Source organism: Drosophila persimilis, unplaced genomic scaffold, assembly GCF_003286085.1.
Source record: "Drosophila persimilis strain 14011-0111.01,24,50 unplaced genomic scaffold, DperRS2 tig00000431-arrow-pilon, whole genome shotgun sequence".
NCBI classification, from domain to species: Eukaryota; Metazoa; Arthropoda; class Insecta; order Diptera; family Drosophilidae; genus Drosophila; species Drosophila persimilis.
The window spans coordinates 2,814,928-2,833,123 of record NW_020825312.1 but is presented as its reverse complement, the minus strand read 5'-3'; the positions used below and the strand labels follow the sequence as shown (position 1 = coordinate 2,833,123).

The following is an 18,196-nucleotide window of genomic DNA, read 5'->3' as shown; positions in this document are numbered from 1 at the left end:
CAGTGTGCGCCATCTAGCGGTGGGGAACCATACTGAGTGAGTTCAGGGTTTAAGCAGGGTATCGCAACCAAGGCGCCACACCATCATCTCTCACTTGAAAGTTGTGCATCATTCTTTACAGCTTAAGCCGAGCTCTAATAGCCTATTCACCATCCTGGCCACCATCCATTTCTGAGATGGTCCGAAAAGTTTTGCAGTCTCGAAAATTCTGAGGTATTCCGCCATCCATCTGGGATGCTCTTAATTTTGCACGTTTCTATGCGATAATTAGATGCAAATGCAGCCCTAATAAACAATTTTGATTGCAATAAAATAATTCGCACCTAGAAAAATCAGATTTTTAATCGTTCAAGACTAAACAAAAAATGATTCAAATGTACTTCGAAATTTCGCTCGCCCCCTTGTAGCATCCTCAAATTTAAAGATACGACAAAATTAAAAACGCAAAATTATAAAGAATGACCATATCTGAAGGATCTGGATCGGATCTTTATTTATGGCCAGAATGAACAAATTAATACAACGGATTCCACGCTCGTACTAATTCTCTCTCTCTCTCATAAACTCTCAACGTGCAGTGTGCGCCATCTAGCGGTGGGGAACCATACTGAGTGAGTTCAGGGTTTAAGCAGGGTATCGCAACCAAGGCGCCACACCAAAGCAGATTCAACTGGAAAATCTTCCGGACATTGCAGCACCAGAAGGAGCAGTAGAAATTACATTCAATTCCAGTGAACATTGACCAGCTGCAGGAACTTCGTCGGCGGGTCCACCAGCGGCAAATAATCTCCGAATAGCCGGCCAACCTGCCAATGCCAGTGAAAACGAGGGAATACTTATCCGGTGAGCGAGAGTTGGTCTTACAAAGCTAAGTACAGGTTGCTGCAGAACAGGTTGCTGGTTAAAGCTTTAAAAAAGGAAGGTAAACGAAGGCAAACAAGTACACCAACGAGGGTGACGGACGGTTAGTGATATTTATTGGGATTGCCTAGATAGTCAAATTCCCCAGCAATTAATGGACTTTGTAAGTTCATTCTTTTATGCGGGGCTATGTATGCCGGGCTCTTAGATATGGATACTGTTTTTGTCTGGCGATGAAATCAAATCAAATAAGTAACTTTTGTCCATATCCACAATCGTCGGCGAGGTATTTGTTTCGCAAGTTGTCTTGGTAATCGATTTAAAAATAGCGTAAGTGTATAGATCTCTCCAGCGTCTCGAGATAACTTTCCATGGTGCTGAAATGAGAATATCAGAGGATTATTGATGAACAGTGTGTCGGACGCGGGACTACCTCAGACATACCAAAGTTAATTCTCCTCTCCAAACTTATTTATTGCGTCCTTATAGGTGATATTCAGCTTTGTTGTCTGCGGCGTGTCTGTGTCTTCAGTAATTGTATCTGGCACCACTGTTGATTTGTCAGGTTCTGGCGGCAAGTGCTCTATATAAGCGCGCTCAAAGGAAATTACCTTGTCTGACTTGTCTAGGTATTGGTACTTCTGTCGACAGGCTGCCTCGAATAGCGGGTCAGCCGGCGAACGATCCATGTCTTTTTCGAAAAACACATTTGTCCCTGTGGAGTGCTCGTAGGTGCCTTTGAAAATGCTGCCATTTACCTCGGCCATGGGGTTGTCGCTTTCCACTCCTATAATTTTAATGGCAGCATCCTCGTGCTTAAGCGTGTGAGGTGGTAATTGGTTTTTGAAATCCGCAAAAACCAAGTATTCGCTCTCCTCGTATTCAGAATCCGAATCATTCATGATTTATTCTGAATCTGCGAATTTCTTGGCCGAACGCAAGAAGAATATAGTATTATAGAATTATAATTATATGCTTCAGATATCCTTCAGATGCAAACAAAACAAAAATAAAATAACAAATGGCAAGTATGGAGTTCACATTTCTACACATTTGCTACCCTCAGAAATATACCGAAATTTACTGTCTCACTTTTTAAGTATACCGTAAATATACCGATAAAACAACAAACTTTGCCCGCTCTATTTGAACTGGACTTGAGTTAAGTCGCAGAAAATAATACTATTTCTAAAGTTCTCTTGTAAACCCATCCTATCCTTCCTCTTTAATGCGCTAAAACTCTTCAGGCTACATAAGTTTCGTGGAGTGTATTTTAATACACCCACTGGTCTCAATAGTTAATTGTTTGTCATATATTTTCCTAGAGTGTGACCGCATGCCCTACGGTTTGAATAAGCGCACTAGAGTTCAAAAAGGATGAAACTAGCTGCCACCATTAGGCCTTATCCGTTCTACAAGAACTACGCAAAGACGCATGACTCAGCCCTAGTGTAAGCACGCTGTTAGACATTATTATCCGAAATTTTTGAAGCACTAGGCTTCAATTAAAAACCAGCTCGATGTTGTAGATGGCATATTTAAATCATTTAATGCACTGATGTATTAGTGCGATAAATTCTATCGAACTCTGTTGCTGGAAACAAATTTTGGTATTTTTCAAAAATTTTGGATTAATTTGTTGGTATTTTTTAATTTTTTAGTATATGGTCACATGCATTTTGTTATTTGGCGCCAAACTAACAAATTTAAAATATTAAATGATTTCCTGAGGGAAAATGCAGAGAATGCCCCCGACAATTTCATCCAATAACCGCGCCACGCAACGTCTGCCACGTGCTCCCGATCTCCACAAATTTGTTTCTGGGACACTCCATGAAGGCACACTCCTGCAAGGTTCCCAAGGATATTAAGTCAAAGAAGCCTCCACCGGGTTAGTATTGTATGTACTACTACGTAAAGTTTATTTTATTTAGTAAATATTTCTCGCGCAGATAAATATTAAATATATTATTAGTACAGTTAGTTGTATAATTTATTTAGTATTTTTAAGATTCTGCAGATCGCAATGCTATTCACTTAACTAAATATTGAAATTATGTAATTACGGGTATGTAAATTCATTAGTTGACTTTTACATGGTATAGAGCTGGCCTCAGTTGCATCGAGTGAAGGGGAGGAAAGATAAAGATATAGATATATGTAGGTAAAGAATAATCGTGTCCAGGGCTGGGGTCGGGGGCGGGAGTCTGGGTAAGAAAAAAGTAGCAAATATTTCTGAAATGTCTGCCCTATGCTTGGTATTCATCTATGTATATATTCTTTACGCTTACATTTAATAGCACAGTTAGTTATAGTTTAATTTCATTTAGGTTAAGCCTGGATCAAAAAAATCATTCGAGAATCATTTCGCATTCCAGCAGTTTGTACATTCCATCTAACTGAACCAACTAAAGACTAAAGTAGATCGTAAAACAGATGAGCAACAGATTGAGACTTGATAGCACGTGAACTGCTCGATATTTCAGCCAGCACTGTTAGACATTTACACAGACATACACATATGATACGCGGCTTATATACGCGCCTTCGCTTCCTTCGGATATCTTCATAGCCCGGTTATCGTTTAGTGGTTAAGCATAATATCAATATCAATATCGATCGTTATAAATTATTGTTTCTCGCATAGTCCAGCACATACATCCTCTGCCAATCCACGATCTTTGCTAATCAAAAAAATTCCGTACAATACATATAATTTTGGTATATTTTCCATTAGATACGTTATCTCGTTACCTGTGTTTCGACTATTTTATCGTAATCGTAATCGTATTCGTATTCATATTATATTTTATTATTCAGACACTCATGCATGCAGTGGATCTGGATCTTGATATTGATCTTGTTGCTGTCGTTAGTTAATCAAATATACTTAATTTACTAATTATTGTTACCATTGTGGATGAGATGTGAGTGAGTGTGTGTGTGTGTGTGTGAGTGTGTGTGAGTGGGCGTGTCCGGTGTACCTTATGTTTATGTGTGGTATGCATTCATGCGTGGGTTATGATAATGAGCCTTTGCTTGCTTCTAGGAATGCTTTGTAAAACAATTTCTTTCATTTTTTTTTATAATTTTTCATCGTAGATTTTACATTTTTTTTGTGTGTATTTTTAAATGATTTTCTGTTTTTTTTTGAGGACTTTTCTTGCCATGATATATGAGGGTGCGCCTGTGTCTTGGTGGATCATGAGAGCTTAAGCCTGATATTGAAGTGTGTGATACAATTCTTGTAAATAATTTCTTGCTTGGTCCATTAACTTATTAACTCATTGCACTAAAACACACGTGAAAAATAGGTGTTCATTCAACGAAAGGTGTAAAAGTTGCTTTCCGAGCTGAGCCTTTAGGATCGAAGACAATCCGAGCCGATTGCCAGTGAGTAAGCTTTGCGTTCTAGGTGCAAATGTGATATGCATCAGTGAATCAGTGAAATCTTCACTCCCGATACTCTATCGGGGGCGATCTGATCGGTAGAAATATGAGTGGTTGGTCGCTCGAGCGAGAGGGGTCATGGGTCTTCTGAGTGGTGATGATATGAATCGACTGTCGATGATATTGGGAGGATTTAACAATAACATAGAAGTGAGATTACATGTTGCCTTTACTATTAATTTTAGATCTTGTGTCTACGAATTCACTTGAATATATGTATATTTTCCTCTTAATACGGTTTCAAAATGTATTAATTGACTATTTTTGCAGTTTTTTTGTTTTGTTTTATTTTTGTTTTCTTTTGTTTTTTCTTTTGATTTTTCCCATTGAAACTGTCTATTTGAGGGGGGAGATCGAGTATATAGGATGACAAGCCCAACCGACTGTCATATCGTATTGTTTTAATTATTGCTTCTCTGTTCAATGCTCAAACCTCGAAACTGAAGGGTCTTAAGGTGAGTACATTGTGGGGTTACTTGCTACGAATACCATTTGAATTGAATATATATCTGAATATATCTGAATAAAATACATTACTTTCCAGTAATCTGGTGCTGCTATGAGAGGAATTGGCTTTGCCTTGCTACACATCTTGCTCATCTCATTGTTCTGTGCATTATTCTGTTTTTGAACTGTTTGCTGTTTGCTCTTTGGCGGCAAACTAAAAAACACATTTGGTCTACTTAGGACTCTCAAATTCAAATTACTCAAATATTCATACGTATATAAAATACATAATCATTGTTTTATATACGCGAAGTATTCCTTTTTTTTTTTGGCGATCTCCAGCCTCCCCGCCCCCTTCGAAGGTGTTGGTTCGGGAGCTGGAGTCGCGTTCTAAATTGTTTTGGCTGCTAGCGCACTAGAGACTCGTTTTGCGGTTGTTGTACACAAATTTGTTGCTTGTTTTCTCAAACACCGAATAAATTAGATAACAAAATTACTAAAAACCATTTGCTTCACTTCACTGCGCCTGGGCTCCGTCCTCGTCTTATGGGCTCCTGCGACTCCTGCACATTTCTTTTACATTTTAATCGGGTAGGGTACTTTAGGTTGTGGGTTGCATCTGTATCAGCATCTGCATCTGTTGGATTGAATCTGAGAGACGATTGAACGATTGCTCAGTTGAATTTCTGTGGTTCTTGGTTCGCTGCTGTGGGATAGAGATCAGGTCGATTATTATAGAACATAGAATCTCTTGGGGATTTGCTGCAGTTTGCTTTTATTTGTCAAAATGAAAATATTTGGCGCCGCCACGAGCCGAGAAGCAAACCAACTTAAATTGAAACTTAAATTTGCGATCCGCTCTCTTGCAGGCTGCTGTTGTCTATGAGCTTAAAATAATATCACATTAAAAATGTTTCGCCGACATACTCGCATCAAACACACTTTGAAATGACTTGATTCGCCAGTTTAGGAGCTTAAACTAGAGCAGCACTTGGAGCTTAAATGAAAATGGATGGCAAGTAAGTGAAAACTGAGCCTGGCCGGCCCAACCCGGGGGGGCCGGTGCCAATGGAGCCAACGGAGCCAATGGTGTGCGCTGTACGCTGAGAAATAAAAAGAGACGTTTTGGAGACGCTTGGCTTTTTCAAATACTTGAGCATCCGTGAACAAACTACGCAAAGCGAACAAAATTAAAATAGCTCTACAAATTGTCTACTTAAGAACTAAATACAATACAATACAATACGATACAATAAAATAGGAAAAAAAAAACAAAAAAAATAAGCTGAACAAAGTAAAGTGATAATGATAGAATCTATGCAAAACTTACAGAGAGCTAACGCGAACCTTGAGGCTTACGTCGAATATATTTATGTATGGGAATATGGGAATCCGGAATGGGGCTAGTTGCGCCCAGCTTTGCTGATTAAATTTTGGCTAACTTTTGAGTCGAGTCGAGTCGAGTCAAATGTAAAACTAAACACACACTTCGCTGCTCTCGTGCTTCTCTCCTGCTGCTGCTGCTGCTGCTCGTCGGTCCAGTCCACCACGCTCCTCACTTGGTTTTGGCATAGTTTTTCTCTTTTTTTTGTTATTTTTGTTTGTTATTTAATTTACTCGGCTTTCGGGTGCAACTCGTCTCTAGCGCTTGCGTTTTGTCATACGAAGTCCAGCTCGGAGCGGGTGCTGTACATCTTGCGCTCCATGGTGCGCTCGAACCACTTCTTGATCTCGGAGACGACCAGCACGGAGGAGGTGAGCGTGACCAGGAAAAGGATGTCGTAGGGCGTCAGGGCCTCCGTTTGGAAGACCATCTGCAGCGGTGGAAAGTACACGACCAGCATTTGGCCAATGATCGAGAAGGCCACGGCCAGCAGGAACATGCGGTTGGTGGTCAGCCCAATGGTGAACACGCTCTTCGTCTGCGATCGGCACGACAGGGCGTTGAACATGTCAAAGAATACGAAGCAAGTAAAGGTCATGGTCGTGTCCCGCTTGGTCTTCCCCAAAGTGCCGTCGGCCATTTCGCGCTGGAACACCCACAGTGTGCCCAGCACTATGATGCTGGCACTCAGTAGCACATTCGCCACCACCGACTTGGTGATCATCGGCTGCTTGACGTTCCGCGGCTTCTGCTTGAGCACGTCGTGGTCCACGGGCTCCACGCCCAGCGACTGAGCGGGCGGCCCGTCCATAATAATGTTGATCCATAGAATCTGCATGGCGTTCAGCGGATTGGCAATGTCCATCAGCGTGGCCAGAGCGATCAGGGCCAGGGCAGCGATCGAGGTGCTCAGCTGAAAGCGCACAAAGTTCCGAATGTTGTAAAATATGCCCTTGCCCTCTTCGATGGCAGCTCTGCACGGAAGCGAAAGGGAAAGGAGAATCGGTCAGAGAGTGACTTCTACAATGGCTACCGCATCTACTCACATGATGGTGTGGAAATCGTCGTTGACCAGGATCATGTCGGCAGCCTCCTTGCACACATCCGTGCCATTCTTGCCCATGGCAATGCCGATGTCCGCCTTCTTCAGGGCCACTCCGTCGTTGACCCCGTCCCCAGTCATGCCCACAATGTTGCCGGTGCGCTGCAGCGACTTGACTATCTCCAGCTTGTGGCGCGGCGAGACGCGGTAGAAGACGCTCACGTTGTTGGCCACCTTGTCCAGCTGGTGTTCGTTCAGCTGATCCATCTCCTGCCCGGACAGCGTCTGGTGGTGGATGGTGTCGATGCCGATGAGATTGGCTGCAAGAAACAAAGGAAAAAACCGCTTAGAAATGGCCGATACGTGTGGTTGCCTCTCCCTGGATTTATATACACTTAATTGAAGTAGTCTTCGGATGAGATGGGATAGTGTGGGAGCTATCTTTGCAATTACTCCCTTCATCCCTGAGTCCACTTCTAATCCCTTGTAATCCCTCACCTGGCACAGGGCTCTTCCCTCTCCCACTGTCTTCTGGCTCTGTTGTTCCAGGGCAGTCGAGTAAATCGAGTAAGTCTTTCATTGCATTTTCCAAGCAATTGGCGATGAACTGTGCAAAGCAACAGGCAAGTGGAGCTGCCGGGAGCTGCCTGCTGGCGCGTGTGTGCCGGCACACAGCTTGATGCCGTCGACTTTGGTTGTAATCCGTGGAGCAAATGCAAAAACAATTGTTAATTTGTCGGGTGTGTTGGCAGGCAGGTTCCCTCTTTGAAAATTCAATTGTAAGCCAAGCAATAAACTTGAAAAACTCCAGGGGGAATGGCTCCCAGTGCCTCGGGCTCCCCATTTCCCATTTCCCACTTCCCACTACCCACTTCCCGGGCTCTGTTTTTGTTTTTTGTGTTTTATTTTTCGTTTTGCACTTGAGCGCATTTATGAAGTTCGCACAAGAGGGAGCGCCAGCTGCCGGAGACAGAGAGGGTACGGTACGGACGGTACTCTTTTCCAAAGAGTCGCGACGCCATCTTTCATTATGGCGCCCGCGTATTTGTCTTTCCGAGTGGCGGTGGGGTAGCGGAGGGGGGGTTAGAGGGGACTCTGTCATCTGCCATCCTGCGAGCGAACCATTGGACGGCATCGCATCCTATTCCGTCAGTGGGCCCGGCCCTGTTTGTACAACATTTTTAGCTAGAGTGCGCTGAAGTATATTATAACAAACAGCAGGAACAACACAACCCAGCCACGGCACGGCACGGGACGGCACGGCACGGAACAATGGCGAGATGCGCGGCAAAATGAGCAACAGAAAACGTAATTAAAACGCATTCACGACGCTGCTGCCCATCATCTCCTACGGCTCCGGCTCCGGCTCCGGCTCCGGCACTTGCTTTTGCTTTTGCTCCTGCTCGGAGCTGCTCCTTCTTCTGGTCTGGCTGCTCTTTCAGCTCCCAGACAATTAAAGGCTGCATCGCCATCTCCTTCGCCATCCGAGTATCCTTCGTATCGGCTTCCTGCTGCAGGAAATGACAGAGGTGGCCAGCAGCGGCATCTCTATCTCTCTCCCGGGGACCTCCATGGGAATGTTTCAGTTTCATTTTGCTTTTGCTGGTCCCCTGGCTTAATGGCCCAGACGCTAGACGGCGGTCGCCTTGGCGCAAAAAATTAAAATGAATGCAAGCTTCAATGAGGGCCATTATCTTGGCCAAGTTGCAGTTCTGTGGCTCCCGCTTATGGTACTCTCCTTTAAGTGTTGGCCGCGCGCTATTCGGAGCTATTCACGTTTGTTCATTCTGTTCATAAGTTGATTCCCACATCCATAAGCCAGAGATTCGCATAGTTTTCGGTTCAATTTGAATTTAAAGTTCATCATCAGACATCATCAGGCATTCCGCCTACAACCTCCGTACCGTATCTGGACGCCATTGACCGCAAAAACTAATCATCTGATTTTAATTTTCACGCGAAAAAACAAGAGCGGCACCAAAGAGCGGGCGGGGGCATGCTGCAAGCGTGCCATCACCCAACTATCCATCCATCCATCCACCCATCCATCCATCCATCCATCCATCGTGCTCACCTGTCTATGCTTGGGAAAACTGCAATTTCGATTTGAGTTTCAATTTCTGCTGATGACAGCCGCGCGTCTGGCATGCCAGAAAACCTTCATAAGCAATGCATAAAAAATTCGATTTGTCGCCATTCGCGTTGTTTGGAAAAGCGCGATAAAAAACACGAATAAAACAATAAAGAGAGCACTATAATAAAAGCCTGAACATGGGGTACCCTCTATGCTTTTAGAATGGGGGAGCAAAAACCACCCTTATCAGCGAGAGATACGAGCTGAGCGGCAATATGCATTGTCCTGCACACGACATGCATTTTGTTCGCACCTAAATGGTAGTCTAAAAAAACATCGGAGCATTGGGGAGAGTTAAGAGCCATCACCTACCCACCAGACTTTTCAAACAGCCCTCTTTTGCGCCAAGATCTCTACATTTCCGGATAGCACCTGTGCATTTGTCTGGTTTTCTTTTTCTGTTACATGAATTCTATCGAACGCCATATACCCCAGTTCTCTTTGAGAATAGTGGGTATAAAAAATGAAATAAACGGCATAATTGCAATTCGCATTTTTTACTGCTTTTGCTGTGTTTTTTCCACCTCACCTCACCTCACCCCACCTCTGTACGGCAGCATCAACATTGCATGCTGATTGAACAATTCTCTTCCCGCATTGACATTGACACGCGCCGCGGATGCGACGGACGGACGAACGCCCAGTGGGTGGCATTGGATGGTTGGAGGAGCTGGTGGGGGCGCAGAGTTCACCTGCGGCCGTCGACGATTCCCCCAACAGGTGGAAAGGCTCTCGGCTCTTCCAGATGAATGGATTCGAGAGTGGCCAGAAATGATTAGAAATGCTGATTTAGCAGCGAAAACTGGCTCCATTCAGAGAGTACTCGTCTATGGCTGGTCATTAAAAATGATTTAAAAGATCATTAGTGTCGAAATATATTTATTTTTGGGGACAATCGTTCTCTACTCCGAGTGCCAGGGTTGCTATGGATGCCATCCCAGAGCTGAACGAACAGCTGCCGCCAGGAGCGACCGAAAAAGTTTGTAATACCAAAAAAAAAAAACCGAACCCAAGGCAACGGCAAAGGCAAAGGCAAAGGCAAGATTCTCTGGGAAACTTTGGCCTGGCCTGATAAACAGAGAGCCCGAAAGTGGCACCAGACCAAAGTTGCAGGAGCTTATAAAAATCATCCTCTCACCACGCAGAGCAGGACCAGACCGCAAGCCGAAATCGGATTAGACAGGAGAGGAGTCTTCTGTGCACATGAAAGCAAAAGTTGCTGCACCGAAAGGAGAGGCGCCGCCAAGTTTATGAAACTGTCGAGCAGCGCCTAAAACAGTGCAACAAGCCTTCTGCTTACCACTTGAGCTGCCACTTTGAAAGCCGAAGCCATCCGCCATCCGGCAAGAAAGAGCCCGGAGAAACGGGCAAAAATCAAAGCAAAATTGTGCACAATGGCGGAAAAAACAAAGCAGCAGAGCAGTGCAGAGCAGAGCAGAGCAGAGCAAAGGAGGGAAGGTCTACAAGGTCTCATTTGGTAATTGAAAGCTTCACATGGGGTGGGGCCATGGCAGGGGCGGGGAAAATGTGGAGGGGGGGAAATGGAAAGTTGTGCCCTGCCTGCCAGTGAGTGACATTTGCATTTGTATCAGCAGCAGCAGCTGCCGACAGCAGCATTCTCCGGATAGCAAGATGTGCTGCTCCTTGCTCCTCCTGGCCCTGTTTATTAAGCGTGCTCATGTACGTGACAATTTCTTTCCTCCGACTTTCCCTCCGCTCCTGCGACTGTGCACTCGCTAGGAGTATGATTATCTCCAGTACTTGCAATCAGCATGCCCCCTGCACCCCCCCGCACACACACACACGCCGCAATCGCTCCGGGCGAATACCGATTGTCAGTTGTGCATCGAATGCCGGAGTGCATTTGAGGGTGCACTCCGCTAATTGGATGTGTGTCATGTTTGGGGGCCATCGACATAGACATCGACATACCACACAGCAGAGTTGATTAAGACTGCGGGCCCATAGGCCCAGCGAGGCCGCAGATTTGATCGGGAAAGGAAACGTGACCAATAGCTGTTTCCTCACGCTGATATCGGAATCAAGTCGATCTGCCAAGGGGCCCCCGGCGCCCCTGAGGGACCGCCGCCAATCCGGTCTGAGCCACTTTAAACGAGCCACAAACTCAATTACCAGCGCAGCCACAGCTCATAGCTTAAGCAGGGAGCGCCAGTGGCGCATAATTGCCAAGCAAATTGAAAATGAAATACATCGACTCAATTATGCCGTCCCACAGCAGCGGCCATCCATCTTCGTTCCCAGCAAACGCCGTCAAACGTGCAGAATGTCTGGGATTAGCCGATGCAATTGGCACCCCAAACTGCTGCCCAACTGTACACACAGTGGCCCCTGGGGCAGAGGCACCTGGAATGAATGGTGCCTCCCTCGGACGAGAGCTATGATATCCCGGCCAATTAGGTAGCCCATAAGCGGATTGTCGACTGAAATAACAAAGCAAAGTGTAGAGGCAGACAGACAGACGGGCAGAGGGGCAGACAGGCAGGAGCGATACAGAGTGGAAAGGAGTTCAATCAATATGCAAGGGCAAACTGAAAATTAAATATTTTAAATCAAATTTCACAAAAGATGCAAAAACGAGAAGCGAGCAGAACCAACCACCAAACTGAATAGAGGAAGTTTTTCCATCAAGGGGAGTCCCGGAGCAGGTCCACAGTCCATGCAGATGATGGAATAATGTCCGCAGCAGATGCGCCACTGATGAGAAAGATGTACCAGGATGTAGATGACGACGACGATGATGAGGATGATGGGACTGGGGAGATGGAGATGGAGCCACAGTTAATTATTTCTACGACTGACAACGATGTCGATGTCGATGTGGCTGCTGTTGTGCTCTGCGCTGTTCTGTTCTCTGCTCTGCTCTGCTCTGCTCTGTCCTCCGTGCTCCGTGCTCCGTCCTGTGCGTTGCAGGATATTAGATGTGGGGCTGGTTCCATCTGCATGGAGGCCCAAAGGAGCTGGTTACCTGAGTTTCTCTTTTCGGCTTCCCGCTTTTCGTGGTCGCTTCCTTTGTGCTCTCTGTGTGCGCTATCTTTTCCAATTTACTGCGCTTGCTTTTTGTATCTTTTTTCGGTTCGGTTTGCCCCGTTCGGGAGGTCCTTCGCTGTCGAATTTAAATATATATATTCCCCTGCACAGCCCTGTCCTGTCCTGCCCTGCCCTGCCCTGCCCTGCCCCGCCCTACCCCAAGCACTTGCCATTAATAGGTAAGTTTCTCTCGAGTCCACACTGGGAACAATTTCACGCAACCTCAACTTCAGCTCCACTTGGAGTTGCCAACTTGAGGAAACTCCACGGATGGCCAAGTGCAGTCCTCGAAACCAACACACACTCGCACATACGCCCCCGAGATGCGGCTGCTCCGGAAGAAGAACTCCTTGAGCGCAAGTTTTGGGCTGGAAAACTTGTAAACTGCTCCCCAGATCCCAGATGCCAGATCCCTCCACCTCCACCTCCATCCCTGACCGCTGGCTCTATGGTTAATTAATTCTGTTTGCATACTTTTAGGCTGTCCAGCAGGACGCTGCGTTGCATTGTGTGGTCCCGAAGAGCACTCCTTTGACTTCTCCCGCCCGAAGAGAGGTCTCGGTTTGGGTCTCGGTCTGGGTCTGGGTTTGCCGCTCACATGTCCCACTTGTGGCACAGCCAGTTCAGAGTTCATGCGTCCGCAGTGGAATATCTCCATGGCAAACATAAATTGTGGCTAAGCCAGAGGAGGCCCGGCACGGCCCGGGCCATGCCACTTTTAATTACGTGGCATGGACAAATTTATTTGCATAGTTTCGGACGGCTCAGCACTTTAGTTAAAGCCAACAATTTGTGGCAAGAAAGAGGGCAGCAGCGGGGCAGGAAAGAGCTGTGCTCCGTCTCCGTCTCTGTGTGTCTGCTTAAAGAGTTTTTAATTGAGTTTTGAGCTGAGGTAATCAACCAGGACAGAGGATGTTTGCGGGTTGTCAGGAAAGCGAATCTGATTTCCCCCCATTTCGCCAAGACACAATGTTGCCACAATGTTGGACTCAGGTTGCTCCTGAAGACTGACACTAATCCGAATGTACATAAATAATCTACTCACCAATGGCCAGGGCCGTTTCCTGGGCATCGCCCGTGACCATCTTCACCCGGACACCGCTCTGCATCAGCATCTCAATGGACTCCCTGACCAGGGGCCGCGGCGGATCGGTGATGCCCACCAGGCCGCAGTAGATCAGATCCTGCATGGAGCGGCCCTTGGCCAGGGCCAGCACTCTGAGGCCCTTGCGTCCAATCTCGTAGGCCTCGGAGAGGAACTCCGCCTCGTTCTGCTTGGTCAGGGGCACGGTCTGCGTGCCGAACTGGTACTTGGTGCACTGCGGCAGGAGCGTCTCCAGCGCTCCCTTGGCGAAGAAGAACTCCTCCTTGTTGTTGTTGTACTTGTGGATGCACTTGACGGCCATCATCTTCTGCTCGGAGCTGAACGGGTACTCCTGGATGCGGACATAGTTCTCGGCCGTGGCGTACATGCCGTTCTTCATGGCCACCGCCACCAGAGCTCCCTCGGTGGGCTGGCCCAGGAGCGTGCCGTTCTGGATGTACGCGTTGTTGCAGACGGCTCCGATCTCCAGGAGATTCGTGATGTTGGTCTTGGCCATTTCCACGTTGTTGCAGTGCCGGATGTGGATCTCGCCCTGGTCGTTGTACCCGGCGCCGGTCACGTCCGCCATGTAGCCGTCGGAGGTGATGATGATCGTGGCCGTCATTTCGTTCTTGGTCAAAGTGCCCGTCTTGTCCGAGCAGATGACGTTCACGCAGCCCAGGGTCTCGACGGTGGGCAGCTTCTTCACGATCGCATTGCGCTTGGCCATCCGCATGACGCCCAGGGCCAGGGTGACGGTTACGACGATGGGCAGGCCCTCGGGTATGGCGGCCACTGCCAGCGAGACGCTGATGTTGAACATCTCCGAGAGCGGCTTGCCCTGGAGCCAGCCGAGCAGCATAATGACGCCGATGATGAGGAACGAGTAGAAGCTCAGCTGGGCGCCCAGGATGTCCATTGACTTTTGGAGCGGCGTCTTCGGGGCCTCCTCGGCCTGCATCATCTTGAAGACCTCGCCGAACTCGCTGCGCTCCCCGGTGCTGACCACGATGCCCTTGCCGTTGCCGCAGCGCACCAGGGTGCCCATGAAGGCGATGTTCTTCATGTTGCTGTGGTCCTTCACGTTCGTGTTGTTCAGCAGGACGTCGGTGATCTTGCGGGCCGGCTCCGTTTCGCCCGTGAAGCTGCTCTCGTCTATGGAGAGGTCGACGGCCTCGAAGAGACGCACATCGGCGGGCACACGATCGCCCACGTTGAGGTGCACCACATCGCCGGGCACCAGCTCGCGGGCCAGGAACGTGTCGAGGCGGCCCTCGCGCAGACAGTGGCACTCGGGGGGCACCAGCTTCTTGAGCTCCTCCAGGCTCTTCTCGGAGCGGTACTCCTGGATGAAGGCCACCGTGACCACGATCAGGATGGCGATGGTTATGCTGACGGCATCGTCGAACTGTTTCATGATCACTGAGACCAGGGCCGAGCCGAGCAGCAGCAGGATGAGAGGGTTCCTGAACTGCTCGATGTACTTCTTCCATGTGGGCTCCTCCTCGATCAGCAGCAGCTCATTGTGGCCAATGATCTTGGCCCGGTACTTGGCCTCTGTCCATTTGAGGCCGGTCCGCACATCGACCTGCAGTCGGCCGGCAACCTCGGAGGCGCTGTGCGTCGATGACTCCGAGGTGGAGAGCAGCATTTCTGGCGTGAGGGTTAAACCCGTCTGCGAGAGGGGGAAAAAACGTATTAGTTCGAGTCTAGATATGGGAAATTGCATATAGATTAAGCGGTTCTGCGATAAAGCTTTAAAATGGAGGCGATTTCCCTCAGTGCAAAGCCAGCGACTCCCACAACTCCTGACCAACATTGTTGGCTGCCAATCTCCTCGATTCCACTCCATTCCTGGCCACAAATTGAATGCCCTCCCCTGCCCCTGCCCCTGCCTCTGTCCCTGCCCCTACCCCTGACCACTTGCAGCTAATTTGCAGTCGTCAACAAGTTTGTCATCATTCATGGCATCATCGGGCATCGCACAAAGCCAGACAGTAGACAGCAGACGGCAGACAGTCCACACTCCAACTCGCACACATGGACTCCGTCCGTGGACTCTTCTTTCCAAGAGTTGTCAGCTCTTGTTACATCCTGCTCTCGGTCTGCCTCTGTCGTGTCCGTGTCCGTGTCCATGTCCTGCCTGTCCCGCCTGTGCGACTGTGCGACTGTGGGAGGGATTGTAAAACGTGACTTACGGGCACTGGTTCTGGCGACGTTTTCTTATTTTAATTTATTTTCCCTCCTTTTTTGGGGGAGGTGGAACGCTCCTGAAGGAAAATTTAAGCGTAAATTTCCTGTCACGTTACAGGACTCTCGAGAGTGAACCTGCGATTTTAATCAGACTTTAAAATATGAACTGTTTTCGGGGCAGTTCCGATCATCCCAGCAGTGGTCCCATCGCTGCCGCAAAGTTTTTCACTCGCCAAATGAGGGGATTCCCCCGAAGGGAATCATCATCCATCTTCTAACCGGGAGTCATCTCATGGCGTTATGGTTTGCATTTTAATTAAACGAATTCTGTTTGCAGTTTTGGGACACTGGGCATTGGGCAGTGGGCCCAGTGGTCAGTGGGGCCATTGATGCACACAAAATGTAAATTACCGTGCTTCAAATGCCCATGGCGGAGGCAGGTGTGTGGAGATGGGAGTCGGGAGATGGCAGATGGATAATTGGTTTTTTGTTTTTTGCTCAACTTCATGCATCATTTAAGCACAAAAACTGCCACTTTATGTGGCTGGGGCTGGGGCGGCTCTCACAAATAAAATAAAATATAATATACAGATAATTATTTAATTTTCGTGGCTTTTGTTTGTGGTTGTTGTTGTCCGTCTGTGTCGATTGGGGTTAAGTGAATTGGAACAAGCTGGTATTCCGGCAATTACATCCATGATATGAGAGTCGCTGGGCAGCCCCAAAGTCCGCAAGCCCCAGCTTTGGGGCCCAATCCCAAGCCCGAGCCCAAGCCCGAGCGAAAACTCATCAACAAGTCAAGTGACACGTCAAATATTCCGTCAGTCAGGTGGCTGGGAACGAATATAGCCATCCCATATACCAAACGCGGCCCGAGGCCGGATTCTATTCCCTATTCGCAACGAGAACCGTCGCATGAGTCGTTCCAATAACCATTTCCATTTTCCATTCGCCTCGACTGACATTTCACACACACGAGTGTATGTGTGTGTGGTATGCAAACTTTTCTTGTTTTTATTGGCCCACATTGAACTTTGGTGCCCTGCCGGCCGTAATAGTCTCTCTTTTTGGCCCTCTGTGTATTCAAATGGCGACTACAAAAACTGGTTCACAATGTTCGCTTTTTGAAAGGTAAATAGTTTGGGCTTTGCAAAGCGTTTTAGCCGGAATTGTGCACTTGAATGCGGTGTCTCTTGGGCAAACATTCCGCTCTAGAGTTGGGTGCTGGGCGTTGGAGAAACGTGATTGCCATACTAGAGAACTCCCATTCCGATGGGAGATGGCCGCCAGGCCGAGAGGCTAATGAAAGGGAAGCACACATCGCTGCCAAAACAATGGCTTCTCCGAGAGGTTCCCACTAATATTCATATCTACTTGCGACGTGGATTAATCGCCCATCAGCGTGACACTAGACCGGAGGGTACCAGGCAGTGGCAGTACCTGGCCCTTTCTCGGAAAGCGGCTGGATCCCGCGGGAGGCCAGGCCAGCGGTTAAGCAATTACATATACAGCGGAATCAAGCGATTTGCAAGCAGGTCTCTCAGGTCTTGGGCCATAAATCCCAAACTTGGCTTTGATTTGCATTGCAAAACTATTCGCGGAAACTTCAATTAAGACTCGCAGATGCAAAACCCCCAGAGCGGCACGTGCCACACTATATGTATCTCTGGGCAGGGTTGGGGGGGTATACCTGCTCATCATCAATGTATATACTAATGGCACGCCTAGCCCTGAGCATCTTTCGGTGCTTTTCTGCAAGTAGTAGAGGGAACTCGTAAATAGTGGACAGAACGCGACCTTCACCACAAGACGGCGACGAACGAAAGATCGTTGGAGCCACAACCACAACCAGTTAGAGACCAAGAACCAAGAGGAACCAAACAACATACAAAATATGAGTACGAGTAGGGGTACGGGTGCGGGTATGAGTGGTAGGGGGTGGGGGTGGGGGAATGTCTGTGCGGAAACCACTTACGTCAAAGGCATTGATGACTATCATTTTGGTAGAACAGAAATGACGACGCTGGGGCGAGCTCTAATCATTAGCGTGAGAGGAGGGGATGGGTGCCGTCCGTCCGGAGCCCTCTCTCACTCTACATTTAGTGGATGTCTAACCGCACGCCAATCAATTCGGCCTGCGCTGGCGATTAGATTTAGTGGCTTATACTATTATCTTTTTTGGTCACGCACGAAACGCCAACATGAATATTAGCATTTATCTGTTATCGGAATACGGGGTAACTATCTCTCCATACGTGCAAATGCAACCGGAGGATCGGATCGCCAATTAGACTTATACTCAAAGAGTGACAGGGAGAGAGAGAGAGAGGGCAGATCCTTATCTCACTTCCCCGGACAGCTATCAATAGCAGCAAAAGCAAACAAACAAACAAAAACAAAAACCAAAAGCAAAGGCAACAAATGAAATCAGGAAAAAAGTCAGCGCATTGATAAGGCAAATATCGAGTCACAATCAGGCGACGTGGGTCATTGACAGACAGCTTTCGATGATTCGACCGGCTTTTTTAGAACAAAAGAACAAAACACTGAATA

The 18,196-nt window shown here is 47.6% G+C and overlaps 2 protein-coding genes across 5 annotated transcripts in view; both read right to left on the bottom strand.

The window, feature by feature from the left end:
- Positions 1–955: 955 nt before the first annotated feature.
- On the bottom strand, positions 956–1,785 carry LOC6596188. Its single transcript, XM_002021081.2, has 2 exons — positions 1,306–1,785; positions 956–1,238 (listed from the first exon to the last, which is right to left on the bottom strand). Exon 1 carries the CDS (start codon positions 1,761–1,763, stop codon positions 1,311–1,313), a length of 453 nt encoding a protein of 150 aa, XP_002021117.1. The 5' UTR covers positions 1,764–1,785; the 3' UTR covers positions 956–1,238; positions 1,306–1,310.
- A 1,017-nt stretch (positions 1,786–2,802) lies between these two features.
- The window catches only part of LOC6596189 (calcium-transporting ATPase type 2C member 1), a 45,970-nt gene continuing 30,576 nt past the window's right edge, over positions 2,803–18,196 (bottom strand). Inside the window, exons 1-5 of one of the 4 annotated variants that reach the window (XR_003408912.1) lie at positions 17,619–17,642; positions 13,412–15,125; positions 7,189–7,504; positions 6,089–7,116; positions 2,804–5,464 (exon numbers count right to left, since the gene is read on the bottom strand). Coding sequence is in view for 1 of the 4 variants with exons in the window: in XM_026989892.1 (XP_026845693.1) it covers positions 6,417–7,116; positions 7,189–7,504; positions 13,412–15,125 (2,730 nt within the window). In the remaining 3 variants the exon portion in view is untranslated. Of the gene's footprint in view, positions 5,465–5,509; positions 7,117–7,188; positions 7,505–13,411; positions 15,126–17,618; positions 17,643–18,196 lie in introns of those variants that run through there. The other 3 variants (XR_003408911.1, XR_003408913.1, XM_026989892.1) reach the window with 3 other exon arrangements.

What these genes read in the sequence shown, in the direction of transcription:
- LOC6596188 (XM_002021081.2), bottom strand. Translation starts at nt 1,763, where the DNA reads ATGAATGATTCGGATTCTGAATACGAGGAGAGCGAATACTTGGTTTTT.